The sequence below is a fragment of the Girardinichthys multiradiatus genome, chromosome 5 (genome assembly GCF_021462225.1).
Source record: "Girardinichthys multiradiatus isolate DD_20200921_A chromosome 5, DD_fGirMul_XY1, whole genome shotgun sequence".
NCBI classification, from domain to species: Eukaryota; Metazoa; Chordata; class Actinopteri; order Cyprinodontiformes; family Goodeidae; genus Girardinichthys; species Girardinichthys multiradiatus.
This window is the reverse complement of record NC_061798.1, coordinates 14609946-14629873: the sequence shown is the minus strand read 5'-3', so window position 1 is coordinate 14629873 and position 19928 is coordinate 14609946. Positions and strand designations below refer to the sequence as shown.

Sequence of the window (19928 nt, the reverse complement as noted above, 5' to 3'; positions counted from 1 at the left end):
CACATTTGCAAATGCAGTACTGTGAAAAAGTTTAAGGCAGGTGTGAAAAAATGCCGTGAACAAAGAATGCTTTCAAAAATTTAAGTGTTATTCATTTATTTTCATCAATCAATAAAATGCAGTGAATGAACAAAAGAAAAATCTAAATCAAATCAATATTTGGTGTAACCACCCTTTGCCTTCAAAACAGGATTTCATCTTGCTATTTGCGAATGATGTGGTTCTGTTCTCTGGCTCTCACTGAAGTCGTTAGCAGCCGAGTGTGAAGCGGCTGGGATGAGGATCAGCACCTAAAAATCTGAGCCCATGGTCCTCAAGGCAGTCCCTCAAGGGTGGACTGCCCACTCCACGTTGGAGATGAGGTGGTGCCTCAATTGGAGGAGTTTAAGTATCTCGGGATTTTGTTCATGACTGATGGAAGAAGAGAGCATGAGATTGATAGAAAGATCGGTACGGCTTCCGCAATATTAGGTGTTCTGTACCGGTCTGTTCTGTTGAAATGGGAGCTGAGCTCTAAGGCAAAACTCCCTGTTTACCAGTCAGTCTACGTTCCTATCGTCACCTGTGGTCACAAACTTTGGGTAGTGAATGAAAGAATGAGATTGCGGATATCGCAAAATTAGTTTTCTCCGCAGGGTAGCTGGGCTCTCCCTTAGAGATAGGGTGAGGAGTTTGGCTAACTGTGAGAGACTTGGAGTAGAGCATTGCTCCTTCACATTGAAAAGAACCAGTTGAGGTGGCTTTGGCATCTGTTAAGGATGCCCCCTGGATGCCTCCCTAGGGAGGTGTTCCGAGCATGTCCAACTGGGAGGAGACCCCAAAGAAGACCCAGGACACGCTGGAGAGACTATCTCTCAGCTTGCCTGGGAAAGCCTTGGGGTTCTACCAGGGGAGCTGGAAGAGGTGGCTGTGAAAAGAAATGTCTGTGTTTCCTTACTCAAGCTACTGTTTCTTGAAAATTAGATATACTTGTCCAAATTAGTATTCAGCATATTTTACTTTACTTGACATTACAGACCAATTTACTGATCAAATGCCTGTGACTTCCTCCTGAATGCTTCTTACACAACAATAAAATGTTATATTTTTTGCGTTAACCTGTTTATTTTTATATTCTAAACAATATAAAAGTCTTACACACCACTTTTGGGAAACTATAGGGGCACTACTGACCCAGTGTGAGCCAGAGAAAAGACCAAAATGTTTTTGGGTATTCTCCTGTTTAAAGAAACAAAGGTCAACTGCCAGGTGAAACATTTACATCTGTCTCACTTCAATTCGGTGGTCTGATTTGTGAAATTTTCAGCAATCCTAATATATTAGTTTGAAAGTGTGTAAGCGTCAGATCTTTGTGTGTCAGTTTTGAATTCCATTCACAATGCAGTGCAAATGGATTTTATTTTCACTGTAACCTGGACAAATAAAAGGTCAGTCATTTTGTGTTCCTTTGGTCTGGAAAACAAATTACCCTTCACCTGAAGACCTCTGAGGCACCCTCCCTTTGAGCACATTGGTCAAGCACACATGGGAACCGCCCCCTGAACTGCAGCCAGAACTAAACACATGCCTGCGACAGACTAAACTCCAAAAGTATCACCTCATCTTACTGAGAACTGCAGGTTAATGGCAATGTTGAGCAGCCTCATGGCACTACGCCGACTACAGAGACTTGCTGTTGCTCCTTTGAGTTTCGCCGGTGGTGCAACAACCCAAGTGCTCAGGGAGATGTCAACTCTGCCACGGGTGTATGTCACTAGACAGATCCCACCTGAAGGCCTGAGGATCCTCCGGGATTCTGGACAGTGAGTCAGAAAAGAGTCCTGCAATGGACTGACAGACAGACTTCTAATGTTTACCTTCAGATTAATAAGATATAAACATGGCATCTGAAATTATATTTCTCCACCAATACTTTCAATGTGTTTTTAAGATAAATATGTTTCACTCCTCTGAGCACCTCAGTGTCTGAACAATAACTGTAAACACAGGGTGCACTTTGAGCTGTGGGACTCGGACGACGTCCCTGTGCCGAGGAACGAGCTGCTTCAGAATGTGAAAGGTGTTGATGGTCTGCTCTGCGTGCTGACTGAAAAGATTGATGCAGAACTGTTGGATGCTGCAGGTATGCAAAAGCATTCACGTTGTTTGAACTTTGTCGCTGCAATTGCAGCTCTGCATTTTTTGAAGTATTTTTCCACCAGCTTTGTACATCTAAAGACAGAAATTTGTGCCAGTCAGTGTTTACAAAATAGCTCAGTCTCACTCAGATTGAATTCAGGGAGTCTGTGAATATGAAAGATTCCCACTAAGATTTAGGTCTGGACTTTGACTGGGCCATTTTACTCATGGATATGCTTTAAACTAAACCATTCAATTGTACCTGAGGTGGTGTGCCTGGGGTTGTTGCACTGCTAGCAGGTGAACATTTGCCCCAAACTCAAGTCTTTTGCAGCGTCTAAAAGATTTTTGCTTCCAGGATTACTCTGTATTTTCTCTGACCAGATTCCCTGTCCCAGCTATAGACTAGAATCCCCAACAGCATGATGCTTATTCCACGGCTGCAGTGTCACCTGCCTTGCTTGTGTCAAACAGCAAACATGACTTCTTTCAACACAGACTTTCTTCTGGCAACTGTTTTGTAAAGACCAAACTGATGGAGTGCACAACTAATAGTTTTCCTCCCTAGAGATTCTCCATCTGAGCTGTGGATCTTCACAGCTCCTCCAGAGTTCCTATGGTCCTTTTAGCCACACAATTAATGATTATTGCTCTCCATGGCTGGCCTGTTAGTTTAGGTGGTGTTGAAGTACCCCTTTAACTGAGCCTTCTGCGCGTTCGTTTATTCACCGTAACCTGGAGGAATTCACAACACATTAGAATAAATCACACTCAGACACCATTGTATTCAATTTTCATACCTGGACCCAGGGAGAGAACTCATGTGGTCAGGACACACCGAGATTTCTCTGCTCCTCTCACTGGGCTCATGTCTTTTATTAAAACACACACAAAAATGGGCAGCGCCCTTGTTTACAATATTTTCTACACATAGTCACGTACACATTTTTCGGGCTGACCATATTTAGACAGGTATTGTCCAATAGCTGCATCCCGTATCTTCCGATATAAGCAGGGAGTAACTCAGTCAGATGTACTATCTCCAATTTTCACACACTCCTGCAGTTCTCAGTAATTTTCCACTTCACCTCTCCTGTGAGAAATACTTCTGCAGGCCACACAATACACAATGTCTTATACTAACACATGTTACACATTTTATTTCCCACACTGGTTATGAACATAGTAATAATAATGTACACACATAATATATCTCCACAGTGGAGAACCATGTCTTGGTTGGTTTGCAGTTGTGCAATACTCTTTCCACTAAGGGATGATAAATTGAATAGTGCAACATGAGATGTTCAAAGCATGGGGTATTGTTTCATAACTTAACACTGCTTTAAAGTTCTCCACATTTTAATCTCTGATCTTGGGCTGATTCAATGTCCGTAAATGATTTTGTGAGGCACAAATGAATGGTGGTTCAGTGTCTATGATGTTGTCCTGTAGGCCCAAACCTGAAGGTCCTCAGTACCATGTCAGTGGGGTTTGATCATCTATCTTTGGAGGAGCTGAAGAAAAGGTGATCTTTTTCTTCAGTAATACAGTTGAATCCATAAGGTTTATATACGTGTATAATGAGTAGGCTTTATTTTCCTGCGACATGGTCATTTAGTCATGCACATTTATGTCTCTAGAGGAATCCGTGTAGGTTACACCCCTGAGGTCCTGACAGATGCTGTTGCAGAGCTGACTGTAGCTCTGCTGCTTGCAACCTCCAGGAGACTTATAGAGGCCACTCATGAAGCTAAGACGTAAGCTCATGCACACAATCATGCTTATACCACTCGATTGTTTTGTAGAAAATATTCCCAAGTCCATTTTTTTGTCAAATTTGAAGAAATTTCTTCCACTGTAATTTATGTCAGTGGTGGCTGGGGCACATGGAGAACTTTGTGGCTGTGTGGATACGAGCTGGCCAACAGCACTGTGGGAATTCTCGGTCTTGGAAGGATCGGTAAGCAAAATGCATTTACATCAGCTCATCACACAATCAGTTTGATGCCTTTTCTGTTTGTTGCCCAGGTGTGGCTATCGCAGAGCGGCTGGCACCTTTCAAAGTAAAGAAGTTTATATACACAGATGTGGCTCCTAGACCTGAGTTGGCCAAGGCCATCAATGCTGAATATGGTAAGATGTGGATCATGGGCACTCAAGCCATGTATACAATTATGGCTACAGTTCTGATTTTCCCCTAATTTGCAACCTAAATCTAGAACTTGTGCCTTCTACTGCCAATGAAGATGGAGTGAGTAAATTATTTCATTAAAGCAATATTTTAGGGTCTTCTCTTTTTCTTATATTTATAGCTTTGATCTTCCAAGACCCAAATAAAAACACAGCAGCTCCCAGGACCTGATTTTAAGTTTGCATGAATCTCTTCTGGGATAAATCCAGCTCCATCTATTAAATGTCAATTAAATGGAGGGATTTCAGTGTTGTTTCCACTCTGAAACAAATCAAAAGAAATGGGAACACTGGGATTTAATCTCGATTGGAGCTCCCATTTATCTCTCATCTGCTGCAAATCCAGTGAAAGTAGAAGTCTGGTTCCTTGCTTTACATTTAAACATATTTCAGTCAGAGCTGTGCCTGGAGTGTCAACACATAAATTAAAGAGTAATGTCTGTGGAAAAAGCATGGTTGTTGTTTCAGTGCTGAAGTTGCAGCTTTTTCATTTCGTGAGAAGCCTTTGTTTTGCCTTTTTCCTGCTCACATTTTGCAATACTCCTCAGCAAGCAGCACCCCTACCTGAGTAGGGGTAAACAACAAAGATGCTAGAAGAGATAAAGTTCCGGATAATTATGCTCTGCAAAATTAAAATCCAGAAAATTATTTAAATCCTGAGGCAGGAAGAAATGCACAGCGGTGCCGCACAAAGCACGTAAATACTGCAAGCAGCAACTCTCTATTGACTGTACATGTATAAAAGCAATGGACAACTTGTTCAAGGCACAACTGACTGAAAAGTTAGAAATTTTATCTGGTGCTAGTGCGCCCACCCTTTGTAATCCTGCCCTGGGCAACTGCCCATATGATAGAAACACGCCTTTAGCAAGCATGTCGTACTCTTATGGGGATGGGTTGGAGACCGTAGGAGAATATAGAGTATTTTCCAAACACGTTTTCTCTATTGAACATATTATTAGAAATACATGGATGGGACTGTATTAATTTGTGTTTGCAACAGTCAATATACTTATGATTTTGATGCTGTTTTTGTGTCAAGTGTCATTGGATGAGCTGGCAAAGCAGTCAGACTTCCTGTCGGTGTGCTGTGCTCTAACACCAGAGACCAAAGAAATCTGCAACAAGGACCTCTTCGCAAAGATGAAAAACACCTCCATCATCATCAACACCAGCAGGTACCCCAGTCTTAATCACCAACCCACCCTGAGTGACCTCAGAACAGGCTGGTCCATATATACAGCATCTACAATGCTGGTCAAAAGCTTCAAATAATCAATAATTAACAGACATCGTAGGAATTGTTTGAAGTGGTATTCTTCAACATTTCTCCAGGCTGTTAGAAGGTCTTTTATAGTTGCTCTTTGGACATTGACTGCATTTGCTTTCATTTTCAGAGGAACTGTATTTGTGTGTTAAAGTGACTTAACTCTGAGCTATTAATTAATCTGGATGATGACTGTAAACCAGCATAAGGTTTTCATGCATACCTGACACAGACATGATTTATTCAAAACTTCTTAAATTGAATTTACGAAAAAACAAAGATAACACAGTTTGAAAGACATAAAACAATATCAGAGCGCCAACACCATGATTCCCAAAAAGCTGTGGCATTAGCTGAAAACCTAGCCTACAGTATTTAAGGATGATGGTGGGATAAACAGTTTGAGGTTAAAATATAATCAGAAACAATACCAAAAAGGGAAGCAAAGTGATTCCAGAAGTTAATTCCTCATTTTAAAAGACAGATGGTAAATATTAAAAATAATACCGTCTAAAATTTAACACAAAGTACAATATTTAGTGCAGTTTAATATGCTGTGAAACAGTACCGTCCTTTAAATCGTCCCAATGTTTCCTTCAAATAACTGATATATATAAATAACTTTTTTTAAGGTATCAACACTTAGCATATTAGGTCATAACGCTGGGCCTTAAAATACTTAATGTTCAGTTGTTGATACAGAGGAAAAAACTGGCCAAATAACTGTAGGCACTTTGGTTTAAAAAGACCACAGAAATTAAATGTTTAATGTAACTTTTATCCTTGCTTGCCCAAGTCAGTGTTTATTATTATTTGTAAAGTACTATGTCATATCTGTAAAATTAGAGAATGACTCCAGTGTCCATGTTGCCTTCTGTCAGTAAGTCAGTAATGTCTTTCTGTTACATCAGAGGAGGGGTTGTAAATCAGAAGGACCTGTATGAAGCTCTGTACACCGGGCAGATAGCTGGAGCTGGGTTAGACGTCACCGTCCCTGAGCCCCTGCCCACCAGCCACCCGCTGTTTACCCTCAAAAACTGCGGTGAGTCTGCCAGATCTTTCTGTTGGCCGCACAAATCTCAGCTCTCAGTACTTACCCTCAATTGTTTGTCTTAATTCTCTCATTCCAGTGATTCTTCCGCATATTGCTAGTGCTTCCTACAGCACCCGTAACGCCATGTCTGCCCTGGCAGCGAACAACCTCCTCCTTGGCCTGCGAGGCCAGCCAATGATCAAAGAGCTCAAGCTGTAAGAACAGGCTTGCTCCAGAGGACTTAGGTTTTGGAGAACTACAGGGCTCCAAATTTTCCAATGCAAAAGTATTTCCACTTTTGCCGATTGGTAGATTTTTTTTTCCCATCGGTTTGCTTTTATAGCATTGTTCACATCTGAGAATGAAACATTTAACTCAAATTTCACAAACCATGAAACACAACCCTGACCCACTCAGGGTCATGAATCAATATGTCTGGAGCCATGAGATCAAGTAACAAAAGTGACAAGCGTAAGAGATTTTTCAAAGTTTCTCTATGGTCCTTTATTTTTTTTGTGGAACAATTATTTGTTGCAAAAACACCTTACACCATTGAAAAGCTCTCGTTTCCCTTCAAATGGTGCAAAGTTTTTCATGGCAGCAAGCTAAATACTCGGCTCCGCTGCTCAACTCACAAATGGATTTTCGTTTAAAACGTGGTAGCATTCAACAGGCTTTTCAACGGGGTAAGATTTAATCCAAACTGTAAAAAAAAAAAAAAGAAATCCCCACAAATTTCTTTACCTGTGTGCACAGCCAAACAAAGTCGATGTGTAATGCTCCAAACCACAGGTTCAGTTTACAACCCTGATCTCAGAGGCTCTAAATGCCAAAAAAGCAGTGAAATGGTCCTTTTCAAAAATGTGGAATCAGTGGATTTTTCTGGCAGTAACTACAGAAATCGAAATATTCACTAAATCTGGACAAATACCAAAGTTGTGTTTTATTAATGGAAAAATGATGATTAAACATAAATAAATGTAGAAAGCCTGTTTGTTTCAGAAAGTCTTTTGTTTTTCATCCGAATGATGAAAAAAGATCTAATCAAATCCAACTGAGGTTTGCACAGGAACCCTGGCATTAGTTCGCATCTACTGAGATAAGAATTTCACCAACAAAAATGCCCAACAGGGTTCCATTGTTTTATTCAGTCTGTACAACAAATCAACATAATTTACAACCTTCATACAGCAAAGAGACAACGATTTTACTGGTTCATGGTAACGGTATTTGTGAGTCAAAACGTAAACAAAACTTTCTCACTTTTCTGAAAACAAATGAAACCGAGCTTTTAAAGCTAGAGTGTAAGTCAGTGACTTAAGCCTAATTTACAAATCTGCTATATTAAGGGGAAAGTACATAAGGGTCTTTCTTTTCAAAGAATATGAACCGTTAAATTTAGTCATTTTTTTAAAGCACCAATAGGATTCCTTACAAGTAAAAGCAGTAAAGTGGGTGATGTCTTCACTTTATCACCTCTTTATTTCTCACATGAACACCTTTTCTTCCCTAGAACGTGACTTGAGTTACATGATACATTTCACCAGCACTTGCCATTTTAAACTCACAGCAAACAGCACCACGGTAACCACTGGATGATATGTCGGGAACATCACACCTGGTGTTTTCTTCTGTAACAAGGCGCCAATATGTCTCATCAAGTCAAATAAAACACGCTATACTGTACAGGCAGGCAGTGTAACGACTTTAATATAAGGTGCCGACCGGTTTAAAACGAATCGCCAGTGTCACAATACATACAGTGATCAAGAATATAAAAAGACAGACATGTTTGGTTATTTCTTTGATTCACTAAAACAGAACTATACAATAAACAGTCTAGTCCAAAGAAGTTGCTCTTATTGAGGTTTTAAACAGTTGCAAAGTTTTCCCAAGTAATTTTCTTCCCATCATATCGTTTCTATGGTTTAAGAGTTTTCTCTGGTTGTTGCAGAGCTCTGCTGGTCAGCTGGCGTACGAGAAAAACAAAGTCAGCTGTTTGAAAATAACTGCAATAGTTCCAGTGAAACTGGGAGTTTTGCTTTTTAAAAGTATCGTTTGAAATATGGGATGAACTCCAGTACAGCAACACAAACCTACATTTCAAGAAGTAAACACAGCATTTCAGTGACCAGGAGAAACCTTTTTTTTTCCATGTGGGACGAGGTTTTATTTTGGTCGCAACTTTTATACAATTCATAAACGGCAATATAAATACAGTGAAAATGTTGACACTTAAAGAATCTATTTACAAAGGGGTTTCCAGTGAAACTCCGGATTAATATGGCACTAATGTTCAGGACTTTATATTAGTTTTCTTTAAAAATGTGAAGGCATGATCAAATTATAACTAATTTACCCTTTAACTATTGTCCTGATTATTATTACTTTATTTTTTCCTCAATGCAACTTCATTCTAAAGTAAATATGCCCAAAAACAAACTGCAGAGATGTGATGTAGACAAATGCAAAGTTTTTCATTTCTCAAACCGATCAATCATCGAAACTGAACTGCAAAACCTTGTCAAATAAATGAATATGTATGAACATCTATCCAGAGATAAAGCACCACAGAAGTAATCTTCATCTTCATTCCTTCTAAAAATGCTTTAACTGCTGCTGTTTTTGTAAGTAAACCATTAAAATGCACTTATATTACCTGCTGAGGCCGACCCTAGATTCTGTTTTCTTCTCTTGTTTAAACTTACATGTAATTTTATCTATTCCCCCCCTTCAAGTTCACATAAATATCTAACACACAAACAGAGCACATGCATAATCACCAGGTCACAGCGCTTTCTAAAAGTATTCACACCCCTTGGAGATTCCAACATGTAAACCTTCGAACCGTAAACTTCAAGGTATTTTATTGGGATTTTATGTGATGGATCATAGTTCAAGTAGTGCATAACTTTGAAGTGGAAGGAATATTGTACATAGTTTGAAAATGTGTGAATAAAAATGTGAGGAGCATTTATATTTGGTATGCTTTGAACATAATGCAGTGCAACCAATTTGTCTTCAGGAGTCATCTAAATAATAAATAGAGTCCAACTGTGTATTATTTAATCCCAGTATAAAGGCAGCTGGTTCTCTGAAGGCCTCAGAGATTTGTTTGAGAATATTAATGAACAATCAGCATCATGAAGACAGAGGAACATGACAGACAGGTCAGGGAGAAAGTAGTGGAAACGTTTAAAGAAGTTCACAAAAAGGTCATAAAAACTATATCCATGTTAATTCTGTAGGAGCTGTAGCATTCAACAGTTCGGCTGGGACAATCTGTTGACACTACAGCTATTAGTTGTGCATTTCTTAAATCCCAATGCGATGGAAGAGTGGCAAAAAGAAAGCTATTGTAAAAAAAAAAAAAAAACAGAAGTCCTGTTTCGTTTGCCCCAAGCCATGTAGCAAAACACACGAGGTAGAAATTGAACCTTTTGGCCACTATGAAACACAGTAGTGGCAGCATTATGCTGTGGGGATTCAGTCCTCCAGCAGGGACAGGGAACCTGCGTAGAATTAATAGGGAAGATGGATGAAGCTAATGGCTGGAAGGAAACCTGCAAGACTTGAGGTGCAAATAGTGGTTCTATGATGAACTCATGGGGGCGGAATATTAATGCACGCCACAAAGACTTTCATTATTAAAGAGTCTTAAAAACAATAGATTATTTTCCTTCTGTTTCACAAATATGCACTGCTTTCTCTTGGTATAGCATATAAAATCCCAATAAAATATACCGCCGTTTGTGGTTGGAACGTGACAAAATGTGAGAAGGTTCAGGGGGAATGACATCTTTGCAAGCCACTGTGTTGAAGCCTGCAGACTGCTTACAGTATGGATGGATATGATAGGTAGGAGGCTGCAGCGTGTTGTAAGAGTCTCACGTGATTAAAACAGTACAAACAGCACTGATCAAATCAGGGCAAGATCCAAATGTGACTGTTTTTCAAAACTAAATAGTTTTCAAGGAGTTCTTTTGGTTCTGGTATTGAAGGAAAAAGAAACCTTGATTAGTCTTTTGATATTGATACAGAAGAGAATGCATAATACAATGCAATAAATCAAAGCTATACATGTTTTTCAGAGAAGTACAACTTGATAGTTTGGGCTTGCACAGCAAAAATAAGATGCACGATAACAAAGTCATCCTCATCTTTGGTCTGAGATCAGGACTGATTTATCTGAAACGAAATGATGAGATCCAATAATTCTGACAGAAGAAGAGAACACGAGATTTTCTGGGACTTAAAATCAGCCCGTCACTAATTGCCACTTTTCATTTTAACCTACTGAAGTCCTTCTACAGCAGGGCACTGGACATGTTACTGTTCTGCCAGCGCAGACATGTGGTCTTGGAATGCTTGTAAAGGTGCGAGGATTGGCTAAAACGTTTTCCACACTTGAGACACGCGTAAGGTTTTTCTCCCGTGTGGACTCGGATGTGTTTCTTGCAGTCAGTCAGGGTGAGGAACGTTTTACAGCAGATCTTGCAGGCGTACTTCCGTGCCCCTTCCACCACCAGGACATTGTGCTCTGAGAGCGCCTTCTTGCACTTTGACAGGACATCAGCGGACGCCCGCGTGAGTTGGGGTGGGAGGGAGGTGGGCCTGCCGCTGTTCATCCCGTACCCTCCGCTCTCATTAAGAAGCAGAGGACCAGGTATGCTCGAGGAAGAGGAGGCAGCATCCTGAAGAATCCCACCTACTGCTTCTTCTCCTCCCATCCCAGGGGGCGTTTTCGGAGCGATACGCCTGTAGCTTTGATAACCCAGAGTGTTTGCAGTTGTTCCTCCTGCTCCCCTTGAGGGGCGGCCCAGCGAGTGAAAGCCCAGACTGGAACGCTGGAAGTCCAAAGCAAAGGGATCCCCCCCTCCACGTCCTCCACTAGCACCTCCTCCACTGGCTCTTGGGTTTCCTAAACCATCATGCAGCGGGCGGAGGAACAGAGAATCAGGTTGGAGGTTATCTCCAAAGCTGTTTCTGCTCTCAGCGCCGAGTGTTCCACACTGCAGAACAGATGACGAGGCAGAGCCCGATGGTCCGGCTGTGTCCTGCCTCAGCAGGAAATGATGTGCAACCGCATCTCCTGTTGTTGTGTTGGGAAGGGCATCCTCTCCAGCAACCAACCCCTGCCTGCCACTGCTAAAATCCTTCGGTCCGAGGAAGCTGGAAATGTTAAAACCAGTTTTGCTGTTATTACAGCTGAAACCTGCTGTGACTCCTGCACCTCCTGTCATGCTGCTCTTTAGGAGGAGCTGCGTGCTGGACTGGAGGGGAGACTCGGAGCTGTGCTGGGGTTCAGAGGTAAAACTGCGGTCGCTGCTCTCCGGGCTCAGCTCCACCTTCTCCTCTTCCTCCTGGCACCCGGGCTCGGCCGGGTCGCTTCCTTCTGCCTGAGACGTCACGTCGCTGTTTTCATCCGCTGGCTCAGGCGAGCTGAGCGGCTCTCGTTTGACCACCAGCTGAGAGAAGAAAACAAATACAGTTAAAATGAAGCTACAGTTCCGGGTTAAAGTGTTCATGTACTCTTTTTCAGATCAACCTAATAATGCAACTTCAAACATTCCAAAATATACATACCACCTCAAATATATATATATTCTCCTATGAATATTTGAATACAAATGGCAGAAAATGCAACTTTTGTAGCCATCAACCATCTCCTGGTGTATTTTCGTTTGAATATTTAAATGTGGTTCTCATCAGAAATGGTAGAGCTCATTTAACATGGTTGCTTTCCAGACACCGACCCTGCTGTTAAACACAGTTTAAAGAGAGTTAACATTAGTCTGCTATGGATCTATGTCCTGTCTAAACACCTAGTTATGTCCACGTTTAATCCATCTAGCTGTCGTTTTGAGACAACCTTGAAGGTAGTCCTTCACCTTCCCTTTACTTTGTTCAATGCATCCATGTGCACCAAAGCACACCCTCAGCATGATGCTGCCACCAGAAGCAGAGCCTTGGTGGTTTCCAGAATGGCCCAAGTCACAACTTTTTTCAAAATGTTTTAAACTTGTTAAAAATCTGGGTCAGTGCCAGTAGATTTAAAACCAATTTAAAAGAACTCTTCCAATTCTGCTAAGAAGATGTTTAAATGCTCAACCAGAAATACCTGTGCTGATTACAGAGAATCCATAATAATCACATCCAAATTTCTTGCGTATTGTTTTTTGATATTGTTTCTTTACCTTTTGCTCCTCTTCTTCAGCCTCTTCCTCCTCTGATCCTGATTTTATCTTCACCCCCACTCTTTCGTCCTGGTTGTCATGATCACTGTTGTCCTCTTCCTTGCCCAACCCTCCCTGCATTCTCCCCAAGCTCGCCTCTTCACATTGTCCGCTGTCCGACTGACTTGGCATTTGGGGGTCATCTTGAGGGGCCGACACTAACCCCGTGATGGCACCATCTAACTTGGATTCATCACCCATCCTGTGGGAATCTGGTGACAGAAGCGCTCCGTCCTCTCTTTCTGCGTTACCCGGGCTCACTCCCAACAGCCGCTGCCTCTGTCTGGGTCTTTCCTCTGAAAGCCCCAGCCCCAGAGGGGGTTTACGTTTGTGAAAGCGCCGGATTGGGAAGGAGGCTCTCTGTTCGACCACTCTGCTGCCCACCCCATCTTCCTCCATACCTCCCAATGCAGAACTCACCAAGCTGAGTCCCAGCTGCTGCAGCAAGAAGGAGCGCTGCAGCTTGGACGTAGCAGCAGAAGCTGTGAGGTTAGCATTAGCTCCTAAATCCCCAACCTGCTGCTGCTGCCTGTGCCTCTGCTGCTCCTGCTGAGGGTGGTGATGGGAGGGCCTGTCTGACGAGGGGGAGAGGGGCAGCGTGCGCGTGGTCAGGTAGTGTTTGCAGGCCTTCACAACATTGTTCAGGTGCAGATGCGATGCAGCAAGAAGGATATCCATGACGTTGCTCTCGCCCAGCATCAGCGTCGACGTGTACATCATGTCCACCAGAGCAGCGAAAGCTTCTGCTGTCACCACCTGCAAGCAAACAGTCTTATCATTACGCAATTAACAGAGATTATTGACGCCGTCGTCAGGTAAGTCCAAACCTCACTGTCCAGCTGGATCATGTTCATGCTGACATCCCCTTCTGCGACTGTAAACAGAGCTCTAAAGTGGGTGCTGCACGCCGCAAGCACTGAGCGGTGGGCCTTAAAGTGCCGGCTGCCCACCACAATGACACAGTCGCACAGCTGGCCATGGATGCGCTGATAGTTGAGCTGCTGAAAGATCTGCTCAAAGTGGCCGGGAAAATCCATGGCCCTGTAGAAATGACGGCAAACAAGCAGAAAATGCTGTCAGATCACACACACAAGGTGCAAATCTACACGCAGATGAATTCATATCCACTCATTTTTTTTTATTTCCATATTGTAAAAGCCACAAACTTATATATTTCAACAGATTATATATGAAGGACAAAACAGTCCATAATTGTGATGAGAAATGAAACAACCACATTGTGACGTGCATTTGCATTCAATCTCCTATACTCTGATACCTCTAAATAAAATCCTGTGTGACCAATTGCATTCAGAAGACAAGTAAATGCGGTTCATCTGTGTGACACGTAGAAAACAATTATTAGTCGTGCTATCAGTCTTTATGGAGAAGTGACAAGAAGGAAGCCATTGTTAAGAGAAAGACATAAAAAGTCCTGTTTGTAGTTTAAAGAGGCCATACAGAAATACCACAAACCTGTGGCAGAGAGCGCATTGGTCATGAGTCTGAAATGAAACCTTTAGGCCTAAATGCAAAACACTATGTGTGGTGGAAAACTAGTACTGCAAGTCACTCTGAATACTCCACAGTGAAACATGATGGTGGCAGCATCATGTTTCACCTTGCAGGGCAATCCGCTACATGGGATCCTTGGTCCCCACAGCCATCACCATATGCAACGACTCTACTAGTCCAATACTAGTCACAACATCATTTAATTTTCCTTTTGGTTTGCAAAAGTATTTTTGAACGTAACTGAAGTCTGTGGGGATGATTTTCTTCAACGGGGACAAGGAAGGTGGTCCGAGTTGATGGGAAGACGGACTGAGCTAAATACAGGGGACCCTTGAAACAACCTGAAGAGTCTGCTTGAAACTAAGGCACATGTTTACCTTCCAGTATGACATTGACCTTAAGAGCTACAACTGAATGGTTTGTGTATGTATGGCTCAAAGTTCAAATCTAAATCACATCCAAAAACTGTGGCAGGAAATGAAAATTGTTCACAGATGCTCTTCAAGTAAAAAACTTAAAGCTGTAATTGCAGCAAAAAGTGTCTCTACAAAGTATTGACCCAGGAGGCTGAATACAAGTACCAACCCAACTTTACAGATTTGGATTTATATAAAAATAAAAATAAAGTATAATAATTATAATAACATATTTGTTTCTTCTACTACGCAGTTTTGCGCTGTCTTGTGTGGTTCTGTCACATAAAATATCTTTCAAGGCACTGTTAAGTTAGTAAGGGTTTTCCATAGCTAAAAACCAGCCGGATGTCGATCTTGTTTAAATAAATCACAGATGTTTATGACTAACAGAAGTCCTTCAGCACCAGCCTTAAATATTTAAATACTTTTATTAAACAAGCAACAATGTTCGTGAATGTTTAAATGTGCAAGAAATTAAAATAATGACAAAAATAAGACTTAAGCTGGTGAAGGAGTTCACTAGCAGAGTCGTTAACGCCGTAGCCCCATTGATAAGATACACACCAGCTAGCTAGCGCATTACTAGTTAATTTACTCAATTAAACAGATATAAATTAGTAATCTTGATTTTAAAGAAAAGGGGGATACTAAAACATACATTACCGGGAGTTCTCTTTAAAATGCAGGTCTCAAGGGGGAGAAAAAAGTCCGGACCTGGAGCTGAAGAGGCTAAATCTAGCTAACGACAACCCAGGAAAGTGCCTGCTAGCAACAGAAGCATACTGTTCTCTGGTAAGACCCGATACTCTGTGCCGAGACCTCTACCCAACAAAATGTCCCCTCAACTGGGTCTACCGCCAGCTAGCATTTTCACTGCTGCGTCCAACAACACGTTCCCCTTGTGGTGGTCCACTTCCTCCCAGCTTTTTACCCTGGGTGATCTGGCTGAGCGGTGTCGCGTTGACCACTGGTTCCAAACCTAGAGGGATAGTCTCACTAGCAGCAGGCCACGGCCTTACACGGGCCGACTGCATTCAAACATCTTCACAGGCGTCGGTCCTGTCTGCGGAAAGACGCGTGTACAATGATTTCTAACAATTTCCTTACTCAGACGGTTTTACCAGCCAGACTCACAAGGTGGCGCTATGCTTCACTTCCAAGTCCGCGAACCGGCTGCGGAATAGGATGGGCGTGGTCAGCCATCAGACCCAACCCTTAAACAGCTTTGATTGGATAGTCCCTCTCCGTCCCTCCAAATGTCTCCGCCCAGTACTCAACCCCGCAGCCGCTGTTATGCCATAAAGACAATGGTCTGCCAAAAATGAGCATACATAACTTTTCAATTATGGAATTATTGATTTTTATTTATATTCCCCTTCCTTGTAATGTGTTAAAGCCATGATCGATTAATTTTCTTCTCCCCTGAGCTTTGATGTTCACTCAGTTGCTCTCAGCCTAATTAGAATTGCCACAGCAGTTTTAGCAGCTCCATATTTCTCTACTACATTAAAAGTTATTTATCTGTGCCATGTTGTAGTTTGTAAACGACCCAAATGCAGAAGCCAGCAGTGTCGGAAATAAGCAGAGTTTTAATGATTACATAACAAAGAAAACTTAACGAGTAACGTAAGGAGTGGAGAATGGCACTGGATACAGGTGAGCTTAAACAGGGGATTGTGGAACAGCTATGTAGGAGAGCAAACAGGGAGACTGATGGAAGGTGAATAATTAACACAGACGGAGTTAAACTAGAAACAAAGAAAACTAGAAACCAAGGGGGGAAAAGACTAACACTGGCCGAAGAGTATAAAGTACACATAGAACAGAACACAAGAAAAAAGAAAGAAACCAAACATAAAGGAATTAACTCATATTTCAAGCCCCTCATATCAATAATGAACATAGAGAATTGTGCTGTGTACAGAAAGACCTTTTTAACAATAATAAATAACTAAAACGACAGGACATGAACAGTAACAAAAACTCAGAAATGATCCAAAACATAAACACAAATGAAAATCATAACCAAACACCCATGAATCATGACAATCTATTGTTAGGTGAGGAGCTTCTGACAATGCTCAGAGCCCTGATCCTGCAGCGGCTCCAGTGGTGCTTTCAGCTTCCCTCACTATCCCCTCCCCGCATGGTGAGACATATAATCTGTTTGATTACTTCTTGAGGTCATGTTCAAAATATCATGATTAGTATTCCAGTTTTGTGTCAGAACAGTTCTTACAGTGTAAGAAAGCCTTAGACCTTGGAGTTTGTTAGGCTCCAAGCTGGACGGCACAGATATTCAGATATCATATCATTATTAGATGTAGCTCTAATTATTAATAACTGTGTCAGACTTCTAAGGTATTTTATTTCATAATGTGATTAATTGTTTAAACCTGGGGAACCTTACACTCAATATGATTGAATATTCAGCAGGCAGACTTTTTGCACACAGATTCAAACATTTTACTCTCTCATCTAGAAAAAGGCCTTTATCATGACATCACATTGAGCTGAAAAAAGTCTTTTATCCAGCACATGATGGTCTTGAAATCATCTTGAGACCTGACAATGTTAATGACCCTGAAGCTATTATGACCAGGAACCATTGTTGAAAGTAATGATCTTATTCAACTTGTTTAGAGCTCAGTAAGCTTATAAAATGAATACAAGCTTATGTTTGTTACTTCTATTCATTACTTTTCTTCTATAATTAGTAAATATTTGTAAATCTATACTACATTGCCAAAAGTTAATGGTAAGATAATATGAAGGCCATATGAAGTTCGGATCTCTATAGCTTAATGGCTCTGCAGAAAGTCAGCAACCTCTGCAAACTGCGCATCTCAACATCCCTTCATCCCACCCTGAGATTTTATGTGGCCCACCATTTTGTAGCTGAATTGTTTTCATTCCCAATCATTTCCACATATTATCAGCGAAGACATTTTAAGACTGGACTTATTGAACAAGTAGCATTACATTACCATGCTGGAATTCACTCAGCTCCTGAGAGCGACCTATGCGGAAGCAGTCTACTCGCCTTGTGGCTAGACGTTTTATACCCGTGGAAGTGACTGAAATACCTGAGTTAAGTGATCTGGATGTGTGACCTAATGCTTTTGGCTATATTGTGTAGGTTGATTAATAGGCTAACACATTGAAGCTGTAATTCCATAGTTTTTTGTGATTTTTCCATTATTTTCAGCTAAAGAAACCAGAGCAGTGAGAAATGTACAGAAATCTTCTTGTTTTATACTCTGAAATAGAGATTTTTCAGGGGGAAGAAAACAAGAAACGTCTTCAAATTATGTTAACTGATACCAGCTTTCATGAATTGATAAAGATGAGACTAATTGGTGACATACACCAAGGTAATTTCTTGTAGCCTTAATCTTTGCTACTATACCATACTGCAGCAACTGTACTTCACTAAGATGTGGTATTTCCACATGCTATCAAACGCATTGATTAATGATATGTTCCATGTGTCTTAAAACTATCTTGTTTTGTAATTTGTATTTAGAAACCTGTCGTAAGAGTATTAATTTACTGCTACTGTATCTTTAAATAATTACGGGCTTAGGCTTCTGCTTGGACTGCACTAAAGATACAAAACTGTTCTGAACCAACCATTTATTTGCTCACAGCTAAATTTGCACAGGCAACTTTAAATATTTATCAACTAAGGCTGATTTAATACAGTTTATGTGTTTAAAACTGTACAATAAATACATTCCATTTGCTGCAACTGTTAGCCATCTGACGTCCATGTTAACATGAAATCTGAGGCTGCCAGAACTTTGTCAACAAATGAAGAATTATTGTCAAAATGTTCTTGTTTCTGCTTGTAGCTCTCAGAGCAGCAACAGAGTTCAAGTGAGATTAACTTTAGTCAGCCGAACCTTGGTGATTTCATCCAAAATACAGCGAAAGTAAATATTTTCTGTAAAAAGTGAGTGCCCAAATCTTTAAATCAGAAGATTTAAAAGCTTTTTTGTAAGTTATTTCATATGAAAACGTACAGGGCTGCGCGGTGGCACAGTTGGTAGCACTGTTGCCTTGCAGCAAGAAGGTCCTGGGTTCGACACCCAGCAAAAAAACTCCCAGGGTCTTTCTGCATGGAGTTTGCATGTTCTCCCCGTGCATGCGTGGGCTCTCATCGGGTACTCTGAAGTCCAAAGACATGCCTGTTAGGTTAATTGGTCTCTAAATTGCCTTGTTTGTGTGTTGCCCTGCAATGGACTGGCGACCTGTCCAGGGTGTACCCCACCTCTCGCCCATAGACTACTGGAGATAGGCACCAGCTTCCCATTGACCCACTATGGAAGAAGTGGTACAGAAACTGACTGACTGACGTACTGATCAGCAACCATGAGAAACATCAGAAATAATGCTATGACTGGCATTGCTAGAAAGAATAAATAAATCACAGTTTCACAAATAATTTTAAGATGTTGAAACTGGCCACAAATGTTACCATACAGTTGTGTCATGTCTGAAATGTTCTGGGGTCAAACCTCCCTCCCATGTCTCTGTTTTGGTTCAGTTATGTTGAGAAGAAGCATTCGTCTGAAACCGACAGGATACTAAAACTCTGAAGAACCCACAGTTTCATACCAAGAGACCAGAGTCAGGTAAGCTGAATCAACAGATGTGGTAAATACAGGACATAGTAAAAGTATTCCCACCCCTTGAACTTGTCACATTATTTCATGTAACACAAACTTATGTGGACTCATTTGGGATTTTATGTAATAAACTAACAAGTAGAAGAAAATTAGCTTTTTTTTTGCCAAATATAAATTTGATTCCCCCCTTTACTCTGATGCCCATAAATTAAGTCCAGTTTAACCAACTGCTTTTAGAAGTCACATTAGTAGTAAACAGTCAACCTGTGTTTAATTACATTTATTATAAATGCAGCTGTTCTGTCAAGGCCTCAGAGGTTTGTTAGAACATCTTAGTGAAAAAGCAGCTTCATGAAGACCAAAAACACACCAGAGAGGTCAGAGACAAACCTATGGAGAAATATGTTATAAAACAACATTTCAAGCTTTAAAGATCTCACAGATCATCCATCATCTGAAAATGGAAAGAGCCTAGCACAAATGTAGATGAAACCAAAACGGAACATTTCAGTCTACATG

At 41.1% G+C, this 19928-nt stretch overlaps 2 protein-coding genes across 3 annotated transcripts; one reads left to right on the top strand and one right to left on the bottom strand.

Moving 5' to 3' along the window:
• Positions 1-1568: 1568 nt before the first annotated feature.
• grhprb (glyoxylate reductase/hydroxypyruvate reductase b) lies at positions 1569-7602 on the top strand. Its single transcript, XM_047364789.1, has 9 exons — positions 1569-1802; positions 1989-2122; positions 3574-3646; positions 3762-3878; positions 3993-4081; positions 4150-4254; positions 5354-5489; positions 6490-6620; positions 6709-7602. Exons 1-9 carry the CDS (start codon positions 1624-1626, stop codon positions 6828-6830), a joined length of 1086 nt encoding a protein of 361 aa, XP_047220745.1. The 5' UTR covers positions 1569-1623; the 3' UTR covers positions 6831-7602.
• A 137-nt stretch (positions 7603-7739) lies between these two features.
• On the bottom strand, positions 7740-15926 carry LOC124868023 (zinc finger and BTB domain-containing protein 5). Of its 2 annotated transcripts, none has more exons than XM_047364787.1 (4): positions 15437-15926; positions 13675-13888; positions 12809-13603; positions 7740-12079 (listed from the first exon to the last, which is right to left on the bottom strand). In XM_047364787.1, coding segments are annotated over exons 1-4 (2172 nt in total). In that variant the 5' UTR covers positions 15439-15926; the 3' UTR covers positions 7740-10918. The 2 variants fall into 2 exon arrangements, with proteins under 2 accessions (XP_047220743.1, XP_047220744.1); XM_047364788.1 differs by having other exon boundaries at positions 15442-15926.
• Positions 15927-19928: the final 4002 nt, after the last annotated feature.

Coding starts and splice junctions, on each gene's coding strand:
- grhprb (XM_047364789.1), top strand. CDS start 1,624: ATGGCAATGTTGAGCAGCCTCATGGCACTACGCCGACTACAGAGACTT. Junction 2,123..3,573: donor AGAACTGTTGGATGCTGCAG/GTATGCAAAAGC, acceptor GTTGTCCTGTAG/GCCCAAACCTGAAGGTCCTC. Junction 3,647..3,761: donor TTGGAGGAGCTGAAGAAAAG/GTGATCTTTTTC, acceptor TTATGTCTCTAG/AGGAATCCGTGTAGGTTACA.
- LOC124868023 (XM_047364787.1), bottom strand. Junction 13,604..13,674: donor TGATCCAGCTGGACAGTGAG/GTTTGGACTTAC, acceptor GTTTGCTTGCAG/GTGGTGACAGCAGAAGCTTT. Junction 12,080..12,808: donor CTGAAGAAGAGGAGCAAAAG/GTAAAGAAACAA, acceptor TTCTTCTCTCAG/CTGGTGGTCAAACGAGAGCC.